This window comes from Takifugu rubripes, chromosome 19 (assembly GCF_901000725.2).
Source record: "Takifugu rubripes chromosome 19, fTakRub1.2, whole genome shotgun sequence".
NCBI classification, from domain to species: domain Eukaryota; kingdom Metazoa; phylum Chordata; class Actinopteri; order Tetraodontiformes; family Tetraodontidae; genus Takifugu; species Takifugu rubripes.
This window is the reverse complement of record NC_042303.1, coordinates 3,405,857-3,427,676: the sequence shown is the minus strand read 5'-3', so window position 1 is coordinate 3,427,676 and position 21,820 is coordinate 3,405,857. Positions and strand designations below refer to the sequence as shown.

Here is a 21,820-nt window from a genome sequence, read left to right as displayed (position 1 = left end):
CCCCTCAGCCCCTTCAAGTTCCGGGTTTTACCGACTCACGACGCCAGTAAAGTGCGAGCCAGTGGCCCAGGTCTAACCAGCGGCGTCCCTGCTAGCTTCCCTGTTGAGTTCAACATTGACACAAAGGATGCGGGAGAGGGCCAACTGAGTGTGCTCATCACGGTCAGTAATACCCAATACACACACTCACAATTCTGTTTTGATTAAGAATAAAGTTAATTAAAGGCATCACTAAAGAGCCTCTAGTTTTTATTGAAGCCTTCATTTGGATTTTTCGAATATCTTTATTTCAGCAAGAAGGGTGTATAACAGAATATAGTCTGATAATAAAGTTCGTTAAAGGCCTCTATATTCATGTTACATATGATCCAGTATCTCATAGTGTAATAGCGGATTGACATTTACTACAGTTATATTTCAACATAATAGTTCACTGTTGCACTTTCTGAAACCCATGTCATGGATCTCATTTGAACATTTTTTTTTCTGTTCTCTTCCATCAGGACCAAGATGGAAAAATGAAACAGCCCAGTATAGAAGATGGCGGGGATGGGACGTATCGCGTGTCTTATGTTCCTGACCGCACGGGCCGCTACACCATCGTCATCGGGTATGGGGGAGACGACATTCCTGCCTCCCCTTATAGAGTTCGTGCCACAGCGACTGGAGATGCCAGCAAGTGCACCGTCACAGGTGGGTGACCAACTCACGAATACGGTTCCTGAAAGTTGCGGAAATTCTAATCAAATATCCTGCAGGTCCCGGTGTGGGACCCAGAGTGGCAATTGGAGAGGAGCTGGGCATGGTGGTGAACACAAAGGGTGCTGGGAAAGGAAAAGTGAGCTGCGTGGTGGTTCAGCCCGACGGCAGCGAGGTGGAGGCCAAGGTTCTGGAGAATGAGGACGGCACCTTCGACATCTTCTATACGGCACCGGCACCCGGGAACTACGTGATTTACGTCCGCTTCGGAGGGGAGAACATTCCACACAGCCCCTTCAACGTTATGGTGAGTGGCTGGTACAAAGTCAACGCTTACATGAAGCACTTCTCATCTTAAGGAGCCTTCTTGAAGATAAAAAGATCATTTTATTAAGGGAAATGATGCTCTAACTTTACTAGCACTAAACACAATCGGTTATGTTCTTGGGCTCCTCCTTTAAATGCAAATGATGCTCTCTGCACTATTGTTGGTCTGTTTACTTATTTTTGGTATAAACGCACATATTAGGATAACGGGCCTGACTCTTGTCAGTGTGATTTCTCCCTCAAAGCCGGCGTTTATCCACCGCAGCCATGTTTCCCTCCACTTCTGATCACAGCTTAGTTATGAGGAACAATAATATAAAAAATATGAAATAAAAAAAAACAGGCAGGTTTTGACCCTTATTATCATGTCTTCAGGCTACTGATGAGGTCCCAGTGATGCAAGAGCAGATGTCTCTACAGCAACGGGCTGCCCCCCCTGGAGCTGGCTTCCAGCCCTGGGTACCCCCCCCCCCCCACAGACACACACGCAAGCACTTACACTCATAATTGTATGCCAACCTCAGCTCTGATAACACAACCCTGATAACACAACCCTGTTATGAGCGTGCCGGTCATTAATGCCACTGCTGTTAACCTGAAGATCTGAGATTCCCACACACGCTGGCGACTGCTCTTCAACCTCGCACGCGTTCGTCTTTTTCATCCCTTCGTTCTGGGCCCAGCTGATGTTATTAACAGCAAACCACAAATGATAAAATTCCAGGTGTTGAGTTTTGCAAAAGGTGCTGCTGGGGGGGGGGGGCTGCAGATCCTTTATTTTTTTGTTGCAGGGTGGCTTTTGCAGCAGTGTCATTCTCGTTCTCTTCCGTTTTCCATAGCATGATGATCTCCAAAGTGCATCTATGATGGGGGCGGGGCTTGGATATAGCAGCAGCATGCTGGTTGTGCTCATTGTTGTGCCACCTTCCTAAACTGCCTGTCTCGTCCAGGTAACGGCAGACGGCTTTGAGCCGGTCGGCAGCAGCATTAACGGAAGTGGCTTCAGACCATTTGACGTGGTGATACCTTTCTCCTTCAGGAAGGGCGAAATCACCGGTGAGAGCAGGGCCACGTTATTGTACTTGCAAACACATGTGATATATCTTTCATTTATGAAACGAATTGGATATATTTGGCCAACAGCAGGTTTATCTTCCATACCATACATGTTTGACATCCTTTTCCTCCACATCAGGCGAGGTGTTCATGCCTTCAGGTAAATCAACCCAGCCCACCATTACAGACAACCTAGATGGGACCGTCACTGTGCTGTACTCCCCCACTGAGGCTGGCCTGCATGAAATGCACATCAAATACAACGGAGCACACATCCCAGGTCCGATCCTCAGACCCTCAGCTGCAGATGTTAACAGGGTTAAAGGTGCTGAGTCAACCGTGTTTGAAACTTAAGCTGGTGTCCATGTGTTCTGTAGAGTCCCCGCTTCAGTTCTACGTGAACCACGCCAACAGTCCCAGCGTTACAGCGTACGGCCCCGGGCTCAGCTACGGCGTCGCCAACAAGACGGCCATGTTCACCGTGTTCACAGAGGATGCTTATGAAGGTGTGCTTGCTGAACGCGTAGCTATTGTGGAGCGTTTGGCATAAAAACCAATTAAACCTCCTCTAAAAAGGATTGAATCATGTTTAGAAGCCATCTTCAAATGGAGAAAAGCCTTCAAACCTATACATTTGTATATAAAATGCATAGGGCTCAAGTCGGTGACCTTAATGGACACATATCGTCATATAGTAAATTAACACACAGCTTAAAGTCCGGACCTGTATCTTCTCCCATGGAGCTGCAGGGTGATGCTGGTCATGACCTAACCAGCAAGTGGTGTTGATGGTACTGAGCTCCCACTGATTTCCGTGCCCCCCCTTCCCGCTGCTCAGCCTTAGTGCCACTGAAGAACCCTTTTAGGAGATGGTAGGTCAAGATGCTGGTTTCACTTCTTCAGTTCCCCCAGATGAAGAGCGGTTCCCTATGACCAAGATGGTGTTGATGGCCCAGGACAGGTCCTTCTGCAGAGTCTGCGCCCTTCTGACTCTCCATCACCTCGTCCCCCATAACGAGAAATAACGGTGGTCTCATTTTTTAGGGGGTCTTGACTTGGCCATTGAGGGTCCGTCAAAAGCGGAAATCAATTGTGTGGACAACAAGGACGGGACGTGCAGCGTCAGCTACCTTCCTACACTCCCAGGAGATTACAATATCCTTGTCAAATACAATGAGGATCACATCCCTGGAAGCCCGTTTACTGCTAAGATCACCGGTGAGACTCGGACACCCACACAATCACACTGACACGCTTTTTCATGTTCAATAATCAGCAGGTGAAGAGTTAAACTTTCTGACATTTAAGTTCAAAAGATTCACCTTCATTGTTAAATTTTGGTTTTTGAACAGCCCCTTTTCACCCCACTAAACTGAGACGGCTTTTCTTTAAAGATCATCTCTACATACTTTTAGTCAAGATTTGGCAGATTCATACACGTGGACAAATCTAAAAAGTGTCTTCTCACTCAGAGGACAACCAGCGGCGCTCCCAGGTCAAACTGGGCACAGCAGCAGATTTCTCCTTGGACATTAATGAGACGGATCTGAGCGTGCTCACCGCCAGCATCCAGGCCCCATCCGGCCGCGACGAGCCGTGTCTTCTGAAGAGGATGGCCAACAATCACATCGGTACCGCGCTCGTACAAATGCTCACACGTTCATTTCCCTCCCCCTCCCGCCTCACTCCGTCCTCTTCTCCCAGGTATCTCCTTCATTCCCCGCGAGGTTGGCGAACATCGGGTCAGCATTTTGAAGAACGGACAACATGTCGCTAACAGTCCCATTTCAATAATGGTCATCCAGTCTGAGATAGGCAACGCCAGCCAGGTCAGAGCTTACGGCGATGGTCTGGTCCAGGGAACCACCTTTAACAACTCCAGCTTCATTGTTGACACACGGGATGCTGGTCAGTACGCAAGTCTTAAACACCTTGTGACAGTGTCCCTGTTGATCCTGCAGGAAAACCTTCTGTCGCTGTCGGCTTTTTGTGTTGCATTTGTTGTTCAGAGATCTTAAACTGCGTTGGATATTTTGTTCATGAATCCGGGATTTAAACCCTAAAATCCTTCCAGCGTAGACTGTGATCATCGTGTTGTACATCTTTAAGTGTCACACTTGACTGTGGAATTTCATGTGATTCACTTGTCTAATTACATTTGCGTCATTTCAAAAAACATTTGAAATGTTTTTGTCTTTGGTGTCGAAACCATGTTTTAAATGAACTTCTGCAAGTTCGGATTGCACTGTGAGTCTGTTTCGCAGGAAAATGATTTGAAATATTTCCTTTTCAAACAATTACTGATCTAATCTGCTGTATTTTTATAAATACACCCACACATGCAGGTTACGGGGGCCTGGCTTTGTCTGTTGAAGGCCCCAGTAAGGTGGACATCCAAACTGAGGATATGGAGGACGGTACCTGTCAAGTCACCTATTGTCCCACTGAACCTGGAAATTACTTTGTCTCAATCCGCTTTGCTGAGGAACACATTCCAGGTGAGTGTCTACTCCACAGAAGTCCCACAGATGCTTCCATTAAACGTTTTGGGTCAAATCAAGTTCTTTTTTAAGAACTTTCATCTCAGTCCACTCTAATTATGTTAATTAGGTACTGCTAATCTTCAATGACTGTTTAAGAGATCATTTGTGACTGTTTGGTGGGTGCGTTTCTCAACAGGGAGTCCTTTCACCGTGCTTGTGACCGGGGAGGGTCGAATCCGAGAAAGCATCACCCGCAGACAGAAGGCAGCTTCTGTTGCAAGTGTGGGGAGTTTGTGTGACCTCAGTCTGAAGATTCCAGGTATCTTCTCACCTGTTTCACCTTACTTTAGGTTTCTTTATTGCCAGGAAGATGTTTCAAAGGTAACAGAAACACCAGACTCCTAGAACCAGGAGATGGCAGATCTCTGCGCTTTCTGATCACGTCCAAAAAGTTCTGACCTTTTTAATCTTTCTGTTGGTTAACCCGAGTTGATCACTATAGGCGGTATACTCACCCAATATTTATTATGTGTCTGGCGTATCCTTCCAAAAGCCTCGTCTTTGTCCTTAACATCTTCTGTCTTCTTGCATGTCTTCACATGTCTCCATCCTCCTCTTTCTTCTCAATCATGGCTGCTGCTCTCCTCCTCAGTCCACCCAGTCTCTAGCCTCCCATGGACACACACTTTTCCAATCCCTGCATCTTACCTTCGACTCCTTTGTCCACTTCCTCCAGCTGGCTCCTTCTGATCTCCACTTTCCCGCACCTCCTCCTGGCCCTCCTGATCTTTCTTTGGCGGATACGTGGAATGCAAGAAGTTTCCCTCTGCTGTTGGTTTAGTTTTTACCCTCTTTGGGGCTTCTGTTCCAAAGACTCACCAGCCAACAGGGCTGTCAAAGTCTGTCACACTGACTCTGGCTCCAGTTTAATACTTTTTAATGTATGAAAGAATTGTATGGAATATGTGCTGCTGCCACAATTCACCAACTTTAACATCAGTCAAGACATTTTTGCAAAAACAACTTAATATAAATGGTAAAAATAGAGTTTCCTCAGTTGCGTTCAGGAAGTGAACAAAACTCTCTTTGCAGCTGTTGACATGCAGGACATCAGATCCGAGGTCCGATCCCCGTCCGGAATTACCTGCCCTGCCGAGCTCGTTGCCACCGGCAATGACACATACTGTGTACGTTTTGTGCCTACTGAGATGGGCGTGCACAGCGTGAGTGTGAAGTACAAGGGAGAGCACGTGCCAGGTAGCCCCTTCCAGTTCACCGTGGGACCGCTGGGCGAGGGCGGCGCCTCCAAGGTCCGAGCAGGGGGCCCAGGACTGAAGGGAGCACAAGCAGGAGAGCCAGGTACCCACACAAGCGATGACGGGGGCAGCATTACTTTTATAGCCTGGATGCCAGAGTCATCCTGCTGCTACGAACGTAGCGGACAATGGGATATGATGTTGACGTCCAAGATTACGTGATAGGTCTTTGAATCACTGACAGACTAAATCCTGGGTAAAGGTATTCAAAAGCAGAGAACTCTCTCTTCACCAGCTGAGTTTAGTATCTGGACACGGGAGGCCGGTGCTGGGGGTCTGGCTATTGCTGTGGAAGGACCGAGCAGGGCGGAGATCTCCTTCGATGACCACAAGGATGGCTCCTGTGGCGTTTCCTACATCGCTCAGGAGCCAGGTAGAGAAACCACAGACTTTAATGGTTGTTTATTGGTTAATGTCTCTGGGATGACGACATCTCTGTCTTCAACAGGAGACTACGAGATCTCGGTGAAGTTCAATGACCAGCACATACCCGACAGCCCTTTCCTAGTGCCTATTGCTGCCCCAGCGAACGACGCCCGTTGCCTCACTGTTACTGGCCTTCAGGTGAGGCATGAGGGGATACCTCCGCAGCCAGTTTAGACCTGCTTTCAGGGGGCTCTGGGAACCCAGTTGCATGAAACATTTTACACTTGGTGGAATGATTCTCCTTGTTTGAGGTTATTTCATCAGGTGCCGGTGAATTTGAAATGTTCACATTTTTCGGTTTCTTTGGCAAAGGCTTGATTTAAGATACCAAGCCCGCCTTTAAAGTTGAAACATTTGAAGTCTCAGAACTGTATCCAAACTTGCATAAGAGCCAAAGTACATAGTTTGATAGACACTGATATATTCTAATGTCTTGCAGTGACATTATTAGCAACAAACTCCCTTGTTTCAATCCGACACCAACTTTATGCAACTGGCCTCTCACGGTGATGACCACAGCCAGGCAAATGCTCCACCTCTGGGATTTATGGATTTCAAAATGAAACCACAAGGATGTCAAACAGCTGCAAATCTTCAGAAGAAAAGTTGAGATCTAAAATTCCCCAGTTTCAGAGAGACCCACTAGCCTAGCAGGGGTCTAAAGGCATTTGTAATTTGTAATCTTATTTAAATAAGGTTAGTTTTGGATGGGAATAGATTTCTTCTCCTTTTAACTGTGTCGTCAACAAAGACCAGATGAATATATGGACTGAGCCACATGCATGGCGTGAGCCGTTAAAGGATATTCATTTAACCATTAAATATCCGATGATGTCGTAGCTGTTTAGAATGGCTCTTTTTGAACGCTCAGCTGTGTGTCAGTGTAAATGTTCTGCTGTTTGCCTGGCTTTGGTCTTCCCTGTTCTGTCTGGTTTGGAATTGCTGGTGTTCCTCTTGTGTTTCATTTAAAGGCTTTTAACAGCACCACCAACTTCAGCATCTTCAGCCTCCGTGGTTGCTGAGCTAGAGTTGTTTGTCCCTATCTGCTGCAGTAGACTAAGCTTTGTTGTGATTGGCCTTAGAGATTTAAAGGCTCTATCTGCTTTAATTATGATCAGATAAATTTAACAGATTAGTGGCACTGGGCAAACATCGAAGCAAAGACCCTGATACTATGGAGAACTAGTATATGAGAGGATATATCCAATGTGTAAGCTAAACTATAGTGATGCTCTACGCCTCTCTCTGCTGTAGCAGCACCGACAGGAGCCTCAGGTAGGAGCTAACCAGTCACAGCGGAACAAGAACCGATCCTGTTGATTGCATTTTGTATTGAATCCACTGTAAGTGTGTATTTGAATATGCATGTGTGTTTTTTCCAACGTGTTAAAACTCGGTAGGAGTCCGGTCTGAAGGTGAATCACCCAGCATCCTTTGCAGTGAGTCTCAATGGTGCTCAGGGCAAGATGTCAGCCAAAGTTCACAGCCCCACGGGTGCTCTGGAGGAGTGCGTTATCACCGAGCTGGACCAAGGTCTGTGTTGGCATGTGACGCTGGAGAGTTGCTACTAGTCTTCAGCATGAACAAAGTAGAAATTTTAACAGTATCCTTCTCTTGGTCCTCCAGATAAATACGCCATCCGCTTCATCCCCAGAGAGAACGGTCTCCATACCATTGATGTCAAATTCAATGGCTCTCACATTCCAGGAAGTCCTTTCCAAGTTCGGGTCGGGGAACCAGGACAGGCTGGAGACCCTGGTCTGGTCTCGGTGTACGGAGCTGGACTGGAGAGAGGCACAACTGGTAGGATACTTGTCTGAAAGCTTACGGTTCACATCACTGTATCGTGACCTAAAAAAGACGTTTCTGCTGAAACGCGGTAGGTACTCAGTCCGAGTTCATTATTAACAACACCAAGGCGGGTCCTGGAGTCTTGACTGTAAGCATTGAGGGTCCATCCAAGGTGAAAATGGAATGCCACGAGGTCCCAGAGGGCTACAAGGTGCACTACACTCCCATGGCTCCTGGGCAATACCTGATCAGCGTTAAATATGGAGGACCATATCACATCAGCGGAAGTCCCTTCAAAGCCAAAGTCACAGGTAAGGATCTAACCACCGTCCAGTTGCTCCTCTTGCCCTGCTGCAGTTCTATAACGGGAAACTATTAATGTTGACACCATCTGATATGGGAGTGCTCAAGTGTAGGTGAGCAGATGTGGGGAAAACTCTCATTTTCCTCTGTTTTCCATAGGTCCCCGTCTGGTGAATGTGACCAACGCCAGCGAGACCTCAACCCTGACTGTGGATCCAGCTTTGAGGGCATCGAGCAGCCTCACACAGAGTTCCCTTCCCCTGTTTAGTTCCAACGCCAGCAAAGTCCAGAGCCACGGGCCGGGTCTCAGCAAGGCCTTGGTGGGCCAGATGAACAGATTCTATGTCGACTGTAGCAATGCTGGTAAGTACAGTAAAACCCAGGAAGATTAGTCTGTAATCACCCAGGTAGATGGATGGGTGGCCACCACCACATGACAGCAGCTTCAGTTTTCCAGCAACATCCACCGTTACATGAATTATTCAGCTCTCTTCTGCCCCCCCTTTTCCCCAGGTAACAACATGCTCTTGGTGGGCGTCTACGGCCCAGAATTCCCCTGTCACGAGGTTCTGGTCAAACACGAGGGCAACTTGAAATACTGTGTGACCTACCAACTGAAAGAACATGGCAACTACATCTTGATGGTCAAGTGGGGGGAGGACCACATCCCTGGCTCCCCCTTCCATGTCACCGTCCCATGATGCATAGAGAAACCTGCTGTCACCCCTTCTGACACGATCAGCTACAGTTATTAACCCATTTCTTAATGAATATGTTGAGCAGATATATTAAGATCATCTAATTCAAACATTTTCATTTTCTTCCATGAGCTGTGATTTACTTGTTACTGAAGCAAGTTCAGGAAACAGGATGGTAGAAAGATCGCGCCAGCTGCTTTTTGCTGCCCCAAGATTTCAGTTTTGCACTTTGCTGTATATTAACATTTTCCTGGTCAGTTTGAGTCCTGCTTACCATAATATCCTATCTTAGACGATAAAATCTGACATCTTTTTCATAGGTCAACTTAAAGAGTACTGGAAGGACACAGCATCAGGCCTGCGTTGACTGTTAAAATCTCACTTTCTTCGTAAATACATGTGGCAGGGAGCGTAGTTGCTCTCAGACCTATAGTGTACTATCAACCTAAAAACTGGATTGCTTTGTTTGGTTTCTGATTTGAAGTGTGAACTCATGACTACTGATGTTTTTGTGCTGTTGAAACTCTTTGCTCAGAATCACCTGAGCACAATAATGCTGCCATAATAAATCTGTGCCTCTTAAAGTCTCCCTGCGCTGCAGAGTGAAACTCTATAACCTGCAAGTCTTTGATTTATTTTTCACAACAGATCTGAATTTTGGCTCTGCACAAAATGCTGAAATAAAACACTGAAACTGTTTGATAATTAAAGCTCAGTTAGTTTGTATTTAATTCCCAGATGACTTCTTTCCTTTCTCAGATGTTGCCCCATCCATTCCTTTTGAGGCACAAAAAGAGCTCCATGTTTTTATTAGCATCCGTTGTAACTGGCAAACTATGGAAACATGTTTTATACCTTAAATTCAGATGAAGTTTATTTCTATCTAATTTTTTGCTGAAAAGACGCACCACACTTTTAAAAAAAATATTTATTAGCATCCACTTATATAAATGTGGCTATAAAGTAACTTGTGGTTGTTAAAATAAGTTTGTCAATATTTTCAATAATCATCAGTGTCTCAAATGAGGTTTGGGGAAACGAGGGAGTTGAGGCTCAGACTTAGGGATGTGCAGATATTAACCTTTCATTTTAGGTCAAAGGGGGAAACTCCAATTTGTAATTTATTAAAGATTTGTTTTTCCCAAGATTTCACTGTTGAATGACGTATTTTAAATTGGAATACTACAAACTCTTTTTCAAGCGAGCCCTTGCAGGACTGTTGGAAATCATAGAACACCTAATCATTATTGTTAAACTTTCTTTTTTGCATCACATGAGCTGCTCCTATTGGTGCTGTTCTGCTGATGCAGGAGGTGATTAAATCTCATCGATCTCGATCTACTCTCTTCCATTAACGTGAAGGTGAATTGGATCACTATTCTCTCATCTACCTCTTGTTTACCTATAACACCACAGTACAGGATCCTCACCTTATTTTTTGGCTCATGGTAGAGAACCTTATTTGTCTGCGACCGTCACTCCAGTGGCAGCATTAACATAAAAAAAAACTATGGCCTTCAACTGATGAAATGACAAGGGTTTCCCAAATGTTCAATCTTATACAGAGGAACAGAGATTAAAGTGTGAGTACTACTTTAACAAGCATATCAGGTTCAGAGAAAGAACAGAAATCTAACTTTATATCAGTGTTCAGGGGCATAAAGTCAATTCCACCAATCGTTCTGAACACTTCCCTGGAGACAAAATAGCACAAACTGCTATTATTTGCAAAAAGAATCTTAACCATTGGTATTATAAAATTCCATTGATAAAATCAAGGTCAATAGTCTGTAGCCCACCATTTTATAGTCATTTACAGTCTTGAAGTAGTGGGATTCACTTTTCCAAATGTAGTCAATGTTTACTTTATTGGTGGTGTTAATTACTTTGTTGGACATGAAGAGAGAGTAATCTGGATAAATGCATCTGGAGAGACTTTCCATCGTTGTTATGTAAATGCCACCAAGGAGAGAGAGAGAGATCTATTCTACCACCTGATTTGTATTCATGCATCTTGCTCCAGATATTCAAGGAGTCACTCAGCTTGCCGTCCTTTGAGAAGTGCACACGCAGGTTCTCTATTGAACACTAGACCTAATGTGTTACCATATGCTACCACAAGACGACAGTGGTGTATCAATAAAGGTTCACATGTTTTCCTGATTCAGTATTGGGCCAGATGCGCTCTCTCTATCTTTGCTGCATATAATAATTTATTAAGTACGTTGAACTGCTTGTCTCGTGATAGAAACATTGGATTATCGTCCTGAAGTTCTCCCAAAGCCAAAGAGCTCGACTGCTTTGAAGATGAATGGGTGTTCTCTAGGATAAAGCTGTCATTCATTGATCTTCCTTTCTTGAATCCCGATTAGTCTTTATCCGATGATCTCTTTATCGTCCATACATCAGTTTTCGTTCAGTAACGTATTGCCTCACCTCCTGTATCCTCAATGGAAATCGGAATCAGAATGGAGCTGAATCAACTCCTGCCCATATTAATTATCATATTCCTTGTGGCAACAATCATCACTCCAATTTATTAACTAACCCTAAACCCAAACATGGCTCCAGTTCATCTGAAAGTCATGGCATCACCCATCTGAACTGAAGGACACAAAAGCCACTTTTGTTTGTAGTTACATATCGAGTCATTGTTGTAGGTGACTTTGATATGAATGAACATATTAATTTCACAACTTGAGTCAGTCGGTTTCTTTCAACAGATAAATCAACCCATTGCTTCAACCAAACCCTTCTGGTTCTGATTTATGGTGTTGACGTAGAACATGTGTCAGTGTTCCCTCAGAACCCACTCCTGTGAGATTTACATTTATGATTAAGGATTCCTCCACGATCAGAATACAGTCTTACTATAGCAGATGACTTTCCGATGCTGCTGTAGCTACGTTTAAGGAAGTGAACCTTTTGCTAATCCCAGGCCCACCAAATATTTCTCCATTGATCAATCACTATAATCGGAGGCCTCCTGCGATTGACACTGTTGCAGCCTCACTGAGAATCACGCGTGATTCCCACTGAAATTAAAATAGTAAATCAGATGAGGTGTGCCCCCTGGTATGATTCACTCATTAGGACCCTCAAGGAGAAAGAGATAAGACTAGAAAGAAAATGTAAAATAGATGCCTACCATTTAGCCTGAAAGACTGTCTGGTAGCTTATAAAATGGCCCTCTTTAAGGCTAGGCCAATTATTGAAGGAGAAAAATTAGCAGAGGGCCTTTTTGCTGATACGGCCAAATGAACCAAATGACTGTCTTGACTGTAGGAACATACAGAGTCTCCAATAAGCCCTTAAAGTCCTTTACCCCCTATATATTTCTGTCTTCATTAATTCAAAGATCTAATTCCACCACGTGTCTTTTAGATCCCATCCCAACACACTTGTTGAAGGGTGTTTTACTATGGAAAGGCAGCTCTATTCTTGACCAGATCAATTGTTCTTTAGCAACAGGTTATGTACCCCGGTCCTAAAAAGTGGCATTTCTTAAAAGACCATCACTGGAACCTTGCTGTGTCTATATCCAACATTACTTTTATCTGTAAAATGTTTGAGAAGGTGATGCTAACTCAGTTACTGGGGCTCCTGCAGAGGTGCTGCTTGACCTCAGTGCTGCTTTTGATACGGTTGCTTATGGTATCCTGTTACACAGACTGGAACCTATGATTGGTATTTACAGGACAACACTAGACTAGTCCATCCATCTGCCACCGCTTATCCAGGGTTGGGTCGCGGGGGCAGCAGAATAAGCAGAGAGGCTCAGACTTCCCTCTCCCCAGCTACTTCTTCCAGCTCATCTGGGGGAATCCCCAGGGGTTCCCAGACCAGTCGAGAGACGTAGTCTCTCCAAGGTGTCCTCGGTCATCCCGGGGGCCTCTTACCGGAGGGACATGCCCTCAACACCTCACCAGGGAGGCGTCCAGGGGGCATCCTGACTAGATGCCCAAGCCACCTCATCTGGTTCCTCTGAACACGGAGGAGCAGCAGCAGCTCTACTCCGAGCTCCTCCCAGATGGCAGAGCTTCTCACCCTATCTCTAAGGGAGAGAAGCCACCCTACGGAGGAAGCTCATTTCGTCCACTTGTAAACGTGACCTTTAAACGACCTTTAAACGAACAGCAGATGACGACAAACTAGCACTCTCAGCAGAAGAAGAGTCGTTCCTGAATGTTATGCACCATGGGTTTGTTAAAGATGAGGCAAATAACTGGGTGGCCCCCATCCCTTTTCATCACCCCCGACTCCGCTTGCCTAATAATCGAGAGCAGGCACTCACCCGCCTTATGTCTCTACGCAAGACACTAAAGAGAAGGCTGGAAATGAAAGAGCATTTCGTGGAGTTTATGAAAAAGACATTCAGCAAGGGACATGCAGAAAAGGCCCCTCCTCTTAAACCCCATCAAGAATGTTGGTATCTCCCAAGCTTTGGCATTTACCATCCACAGAAGCCAGGTAAAATCAGAATTGTCTTTGATTCAAGTGCTCAGTGTGGAAACATGTCTCTTAATCAAGTGCTGCTTAAAGGCCTAGATCTTAACAACAGTCTTGTAGGCGTGCTTCTCCGGTTCAGAGGTGAACCATACGCTGTGATGGCTGACGTGAAGCATATGTTTCACAACTTTATGGTCAGTGAGGACCATCGTGATTACCTGCGCTTTCTCTTGTTCCGAGATCATGACCTGGATGGAGAAGTGGAAGAGTTCCGAATGACAATGCACGTGCTTGAAAACTGTCCATCTCCTTCAGTCGCCATTTATGGGCTCAAGAGAACTGCTATGGAGGGAGAGAGTGAGTATGGCAGTGATGTGAGGAAATTAATTGAGTGACATTTTTATGTAGACGACGGGCTGAAGTCATTCACCTCTGAGGACGAAGCAATGGACGTCCTCATCAGAGCACAAAGAATGCTGGCTCAGTCCAACATCCGTCTCCACAAGATATCGTCCAACAGCCCTGCAGTCACCAGTGCCTTCCCGGGTGAAGATCTCGCCACAGGTCTGCAGGGACTTGCGCTCAGACTTGCGCCCCGCCCTTGCAGCACAGCCTAGGCCTGGGCTGGGACATGTCCACAGATCAGTTCTCATTTCGAGTGAAGATCAATGACCAACCCTTCACCAAGCGTGGCGCGTCATCAGTCATCAACAGTTTGTACGACCCACTGGGGTTCGCCACGCCAGTCAGCATTGAAGGGTGCTCCATCTTGAGAGAGATCTCTAAAGACATCAGTGAATGGGACTCTCCACTGCCTAAGGAGCAGCAGGACAAGTGGCAGAAATGGAAAGACTCTGGGACAGCTCAAGAGCTCCCGTATGTATACATCCATCTCACTGTCCAAAGCACAGAGAAAGGAAATGCATGTGTTTTGTGACGCATCCACAAAAGCGGTCGGGGCTGTCGCCTACCTGAAACTCACTGCTGTTGATGGACACAGCGACGGGGGCTTTCTCCTCGGCAAAGCCAGGCTAGCTCCAAAACCAGACATCACCATTCCCAGGTTAGAGCTGTGTGCCGCAGTGCTGGCTGTTGAAGTAGCAGACATGGTCCAAGAAGAGCTTGACTTTATACTTGCTGAAGTAAACTTCTACACAAATTCTAAAGTAGTAGTTAAAGCATGATGACCTATGGCCCCGCTGACCTGCTGTATAAATAATGTATTTTTGTGTGTGTTTCTGTGCTCTGTGCCTGTCCTCTCCTCTCCTCTCCTCTCCTCTCCTCTCCTCTCCTCTCCTCACCCTCTCCTTCTCTCCTCTCCTTCTCCCTCTCCTTCCTTTCCTTTCCTTTCCTCTCCTCTCCTCTCCTCTCCTCTCCTCTCCTCTCCTCTCCTCTCCTCTCCTCTCCCTCCTAATAAGGCGCACCTAAAACCCTGAGATTTTCTCAGAAATCGACCGCGCGCCTTATAATATGGAGCGCCTTGTGTGTGGACTGAGTTCCAAAATCTGCTGTGCGCCTTTGGTGGGTGCACTACAGTAAACGCTCCGCCAATCGATTAGCGGCACACTGTGACAACCCTGGCTGTGTTTTCTCTGCCTGCCTCTCTGTTGTCTCCTCCCTTCTGCAGGCAGTGGGTGGGCCAAGTGCTGCTAAGTGGCGATCCAGCTCACCTGGACTGATTAGCTGTGTAAATGCTCCACAGTCTTGGCAGTCAGTCTCTTGCTTGGCTCCCTCCTAGTCTGCTTCAGTGTTCTGGTTTGGTTTGTTTTTTTGCATGCACCACCTTTATACACTACATGTTGGTAGTGAGGGTTACACCTCACCACATCAGCAGCTTGGGTCAAGGTCTGGCTGGTGGACAGTTCAGGTTGATCTGACTCAAAGGTAAGGGTGCTTGTCCCATCGCTTGACAGATTGAGTGGCCCCTGGGAGCCAATAGACTCTCCCACATCACAGGGTACAATCCCATGTAAAGCTTGAGAATCCGCCCCACCAATAATATCCAGAACCACATCAGTAAACTCACGTTTGGCAGGTTTATTGCCTGTTGGAGTCGTTTTGGCCGCCGAGTAGTCTTTAGTAGCTTTTTGTTTGAGATTTTTCCATCTCAATTTGACCTGATCCACAGATCTGCGTTGGCCTCCACCGGTGGCATTAACCAGTTCTGTTATCTTCTCCCATATTTCATTTTTTGTTTTGGCATTTGAGCCGCTTTGTCCAGGACTGCTGAAATTGCCAAATAGCACATGATAATTTTCACGCACACCTTCAAGCAGTGCATTTGTTTCAGTCGCAGAGAAGTGACCTCCTTTGGCCTTGCCCTCCATGTTGTCTGATTGTAAGTCACACCCAGGCTGGCTCTTTATACTACCATGAGGGATCATTAAAATCAGGTGTGGTGGGACATGGGATTGGCTAAAAAGGGGTAAGTAGCAAATAGATTGAGCAAAATGACAGCACTAGTGCATGTGATGCAACGTCAGAGGCAATACAAGCCTCGGCAATATACTGAACGACCAAATTTACTTCTGCAGTACTCTGATGAAGAACTTTATTCAAGATATCGTTTGGGAACACAGGATATTATTTATGTGATGTTCTTCGCCCTCATCTTCAAAGACCAACAGTGAGGAGCCATGCCTTGACTGGAGGAACAGGTGTCGATTGCTCTGCGTTATTTTTGCTAGTGGATCGTTTTTTGAAGTTATTGCAGATAGCATTGGAGTCACAAAATCAACAGTGGGATGTGTGGTGCATTCTGTGGCCAGAGCTCTTTCAAGTTTATTAAATGAGTATGTGAAATTTCCTGAAAATGAAGAAATTTCACAAAACAAACAGTTCTTTTCCATAGCAGGAAAGGGCGCCATAGTATAAATGTGCAGTTGATTGGGAATGCTGACCTCCAGATAATAAATTGTGTTGTACGATGGCCGGGGTCTGTACATGATTCTCGGATTTTAGGAGAAAGCCACATATACCACCGGTTTCAACAAAACACTCCAGATGGAATCCTCCTTGGTGACAGTGGTTATCCTCTTCTTCGTTGGCTGATGACACCTATTGCAACAGTCACAAGCAACTCACAACACAATTTCAACTATGCTCATACATCTACAAGGGGGACAATTGAGCGCATCAATGGTATACTTAAACGGAGATTTGCCTGCCTTAATTATCTCCGTGTGGAGCCCAAAGAAGCCTGCAATATTATTTGTGCATGTATTGCACAATATAGCACAAAAAAGATGAGTGCCCATGGAGGACGACATTCCACTTCCAGAAGGTCTGACAGAGGCACCACAACCACATCAAACTGACAAACCAGCTGGGAGAGCAGTCAGAAGTGCCATGGTTAATTTGTATTTTTCATAAAGAATGGGACAATTTCAACATAATACAGTTTGATTTCACTTTGTGTGAAATTTCGCATATGTATAGATATGTATATTGTTTTTGAAATTGATTTTTTTAATAAAATATTCAGGATTGATTTGTTGAAAATTAGATTTATTGTAACATGAGTTACTATTTTAAAGTTATAACATTGACATCTAAGTAGATAGTGGTCAAATCTTTTAAATGTGACTTTTACTTTGACACATGGCGTTTTTTTGTTTTTAAACACATCACTTCCTGTTTCCTGGCAATGATTCAGTGGGAGGGACAGATTTGGAAATCCCTATCCAGGTGGATCAGGATCATTTTGATCCTATCCTGCAAGGTTTTGAAAAACTGGGATAGATTATGATGATCCACAGACCAGGATAGGGGGATTTACAAATGCAGATCATTTTGATCTGGATTTGGAGTTTTGAAATACTGGGCCCTGGTGTCCAGGTCCTGTAGACCAACATTGTGGTTCGGGTTAGAGTTGAAGTCCTACATCACAATTTGGATTGGCAACTTCTATCATTGGAAAAACATCTTCAACACCAGGTTTTGCTTCTGCGATGAATGAATCACCATAGCCTATTGGGGGTCCTGGACTAAACGCCCCAGGAATATGTCTACTCCAATTCATATTATTCATGTCATATTGTGAACATGTATTGGGTCCTAATTGAGGTGTGTTATGTCCTTCTTGGAGGAAAGGATTATGACCGATTCCTCCTTCTGCCCCTTGAGGGCTGTTAGTCATACGACTATGTGGTGTGGGTGCAGGTGGTTCCTGTGCAGGTACGTCTACCATTCTGTGTATTTGCCCGGAGACTCCCGTCTTATCTTCGGGTCTTACATAGGCCGTTAATGAGTATATAGATTGAGGAGTACTAATATAAGGTGGTGGTCCTTCCTCCACTTTTTCTTTTAATTTCTTGCCTTTATTGTGACCTTCTCATCTTTTAACAGACTCATTGTACCAGACTTTGGCACGATGGAGGCCATATTTATCCTCTTTTTTGGGGGGGGGATCAGATTCTGCCTTTTCTTTTATTTCTTTCATCAGGGGCCTTAATTTTTCTGGTTTATCCAATTGTCCATCAAATCCAAATTTACCATGCCATATTTTGACAATTTGACCCTGGATACCTTTGTTCCATGTATCTACAACATGGAGGAATTTTGAACTGGTCTCTTGCCTGCCCTTGTCCCATTCTGAGTTATGCGAGTCCCTGCAGGACGTATAATCTCAGTCTTCCATACTTCCTTTAAAATCCTTCGTTGGTACTTGTCAGGCTTCTACCTCAATGAGGCGGACAAGTCTTGCCTCTGCTTCCAACTCAGGATAGTATAGGATCCCTACGACAATTTTATCGAGACCCCCAATGGGTCTTGGTTCCCCAAATGAACCTCAGTCAATTGCGGGAACACACCTCACCCTCTGTCATTGGTTCACCAGATTGAGTTCGGTCCCTGGAGGACTTCTCGTCTCAGGAGGCTGCCCGACCGGCCTCGCGACGAATTCACGACCAAGGTCTTTGATGCAGAACTGCCTTTGATGGGTTCTGGCTGTGCACAGTTTTTGGTGGTCGGCGTCCCGCTGACGAGAGTCCCTCACAGATGTTGGGATCCGGCTCGAAGAACCAAATTATGTTAGAGTTGAAACAGAGCAACCCAGTCAAACCCTGCATGAATCAACAATAGACACAAACCCAGGTACCTTGCAAGGGAGAGCGAGCAGCAGTTCACTCTGGAACACCCTCCAACGCTCTGCTGCTCTGCAAACCTCCTTCCTTTATTCACATCAGCTCATTACCCATGTGGAATTTTCATCTCCTCCCAAGATGCTTTTAGGGTTTCAGATAACAATCTCATTGTAAATCTGGTGCTCTGGACAAGTGTACTAAATCAAAGGAGGTGAAAAACACTGTTTCTTCTTCATGAACTTAGATGCTAAACATACAAATGCATTTAAATGATAATATAATAATTATTCTCACAACCTGCTGGTCCGACACTTGGGAAGAAGCAGTCTTTCACTGAACAGGCTCCTCTGGTTGCTAATGACATGCAGAGGGTCGCTGGCATTGTCCATAATATCCAGCAGTTTGTCTGGAGTCCTCACCTCTACCACCATCAGAGAGTCCAGCTTCATGCTGACCACAGACCCAGCCCGCCTGATCAGTTAATCCAGCTTGGATGTGTCCTTCTTGGATATGCTGACCCCCAAGCACACCACTGTGTAAAAGAGGATTGTTACGGTTTGGGTTGGTACAGGACCCAAACGCTGGCAAGTCACACTAAATTAAAGTCCAAAAACTAGTATTTATTTAACAAAACAAATCAAACTGGCAGTCCTCCTGGACCGCAGGGAAGCACTTGTCCCATCTTCCGAAGCACACAGAGAGCTCCAGCGCAAAGCCAACACGGGAGTCGGGTTCTGCGCGTTCTCTAGTCCAGCATGACGGCATTGAGACCTCAACGGTGCAGGGTAGACACTGAAACACAGGCACTTCGTCCTTAAATGAGTGGCCTGATGGAGATTGCTGACAGGTGCGCCTGCCTGCAGTGCCAGCTGTTGCCAATTGACTGCTCCACATCCCCTGCAGGAAAAACCAAACACCACCCGGAACCCTGGACCCCAACAGAGGACACTGGCAACCACAGACTAGAAAACATCCACAGAAGTTGTGTGTTTCTGCTTTGCACTTTGTTAAGCACCGTATTTATGAGCAGCAAATGCACTTTTCTACACCGTTGTAAATATCCTAAAAATAAACTGTTCACTGTAAGCTGCCTTCCCTGTCTGCCTTCTTGAGTCCCGTCTTGAATTTTGGCTGCGAGTTCTAACAGCAGCAATACACCAAGCAGCAGAGCGGCAGTGGCAGCAGCCGTGCAGTCAACAATGAATAAATAAATAGCAAGTTCAAGGGGGAGAGCATGTGATGATCAACTGCCCCCCCCTTCTATATTCATCTACAGGTATCGGCGCCTTCAGAGCTGCATATGTTGGGATTTCTGGTTTGTGTCTGTCTTTGGCCTGCAGGGTGTGGTGTTTAGCACAATTGGGTGCAGCTGGCGGGCGCACCTGTAGGCAATTTACATCTTGCTGCCTATTTAAGCAGGTTGTGCCTGCCTGTCAGTCCCGGGGTGTCTGTTCGTGTAGGGAGTGTGTTTGTTGGTCTTGTGTGGGAGCTTGTTTGGGTTCCTTGGTGTTGGCCCCTGTTCCTGTGTTCCTGTTGCCCTGGAGGGCTGCTCCTATTCCCGTGCTCCCGGTTTTCCTGGAGGGCTGCTCCTGTTCCTGTTCCGTGTCTCCTGGAGGACCGCTCCTGCTCCCCTTGCAGTCTAGGAGGAGTGCCTCTGCCCTCAGTGTCTCGGGGCACGTTCGTGAGGCGAGCGTGTTGCGCCAGACTCCCGAGTCCTCGCCATTCCAGGAGGACTGCAGCGTGTTGAGGATTCACCGGTGTTCCGAGTTCCCGGCAGTCCAGGGGGACTGCGTCTGGTTTGGGGACTCGCCGATGGACCTTGGAGGGGCAGACGCTGCCTCCTAATCGCCGGCAGTCCAGGAGGACTGCTTTGTCGCCAGTGTCTTGGGGCACGTTCGTGAGGCGAGCGTGTTGTGCTGGACTCCCGAGTCCTCGCCGGTCCAGGAGGACTGCAGCTTGTTGAGGACTCACCGGTGTTCCGAGTTCCCGGCAGTCCAGGGGGACTGCGTCTGGTTTGGGGACTCGCCGATGGACCTGGGACGGGCGGACGCTGCCTCCCGATCCCCATGCGGTCCAGGAAGACTGTTTCTGTTAATGTGTGCTCCCCTTCCCTGTAAATAAAGCCTTTGACCTCCCCACCACTGTGTCCTGGCCTGCGTTCGGGTCCGCTACCACCATGTCTCGTAACAGCATACTGACCTCTGACCCTGCTGACCCACTCAACTTGACTCCACCGGCAGCATAATTTACTTAATATTATGTATTTTTGTATGTATTCTCTATGATCTATGCCTATTCTCACCTCACCTCACCTCACCTCTCCTCTCCTCCCTATTCTATCCTCTACCTGCCCACCCCCCTTCTCCTCTCTCTCTACCCAGCCGGCCATCAGCAGGAGGGTCCCCCTACATGAGCCTGGTCCTGCTCAAGGTTTCTTTCTGTTAAAGTGGAGTTTTTCCTTGCCGCTGTTGCTTGTTTGGGGTCAGGCCCTGGGATTCTGGAAAGCGCCTAGAAACAATTTTGATTGTAAAAGACGCTATATAAATAAAAATTGTTTCTGCAACATTATATCTTCTTACTTTGGCCTGTCCAACAAAAGGCATGATTTGACCACCTTTTTTGGATCAAGATTTGTATGTCTGTATAAATTGAGCTTTGCTTTGTTGTTTCAGTTGAAATTGGGGCAGAGGTTCATTGACTTGGTGGCCCCCCATCCTTTGTCTTTAGAGCACAGGGTGATTTTTGCTGGTTACTTAGTTTGGCAGAAGTCTCCCGGCTGTTTTCAACCTCTTGGCCCCAGCTATATATATGCGTTTTTCCCACTTTCCTTTTTGTGATGGAGGTGAGATTAATGGAATACAGATATTAAATTCTATATATTCTATTATATATTTTTATTATTTTTAAAACATTCTTATCATTTTATTTCTGGTCCTGAACCACATCTAATGCCTGAGTAGATTTACCTGTGTGCACCAAAGAGGAAGGGTCTTATTTTACTTTGACATGTCACTATTTGATATTTCACACACGTCACTATCTTTCTCAAACATTATTTCTCAAACATTGTTTCTCATCAGCATTATAAATGCTGTGAGGTGAGCTGTAATGGTGTCCGTGTGCAGGGTTTGTCATACATCATGGGATTTCATGAACTTAAAATTCTCCTGTCGCCATGAAAATTGACA

General features: G+C 45.9%; 1 protein-coding gene across 2 annotated transcripts in view; it reads left to right on the top strand.

The window, feature by feature from the left end:
• The window catches only part of LOC101067631 (filamin-B-like), a 34,765-nt gene extending 24,956 nt beyond the window's left edge, over positions 1-9,809 (top strand). The window contains exons 30-49 of one of the 2 annotated variants that reach the window (XM_011613611.2): positions 9-162; positions 504-693; positions 759-1,006; positions 1,402-1,485; positions 1,977-2,082; positions 2,222-2,362; positions 2,460-2,588; positions 3,127-3,300; positions 3,555-3,713; positions 3,787-3,990; positions 4,428-4,580; positions 4,762-4,884; positions 5,658-5,924; positions 6,117-6,254; positions 6,330-6,445; positions 7,708-7,840; positions 7,934-8,110; positions 8,191-8,409; positions 8,561-8,764; positions 8,915-9,809. In XM_011613611.2, the coding sequence (XP_011611913.2) occupies positions 9-162; positions 504-693; positions 759-1,006; positions 1,402-1,485; positions 1,977-2,082; positions 2,222-2,362; positions 2,460-2,588; positions 3,127-3,300; positions 3,555-3,713; positions 3,787-3,990; positions 4,428-4,580; positions 4,762-4,884; positions 5,658-5,924; positions 6,117-6,254; positions 6,330-6,445; positions 7,708-7,840; positions 7,934-8,110; positions 8,191-8,409; positions 8,561-8,764; positions 8,915-9,102 (3,307 nt within the window). In that variant the 3' untranslated portion in view covers positions 9,103-9,809. The remainder of the gene's footprint in view (positions 1-8; positions 163-503; positions 694-758; positions 1,007-1,401; positions 1,486-1,976; positions 2,083-2,221; positions 2,363-2,459; positions 2,589-3,126; positions 3,301-3,554; positions 3,714-3,786; positions 3,991-4,427; positions 4,581-4,761; positions 4,885-5,657; positions 5,925-6,116; positions 6,255-6,329; positions 6,446-7,707; positions 7,841-7,933; positions 8,111-8,190; positions 8,410-8,560; positions 8,765-8,914) is intronic. The other variant, XM_011613612.2, reaches the window with a different exon arrangement.
• Positions 9,810-21,820: the final 12,011 nt, after the last annotated feature.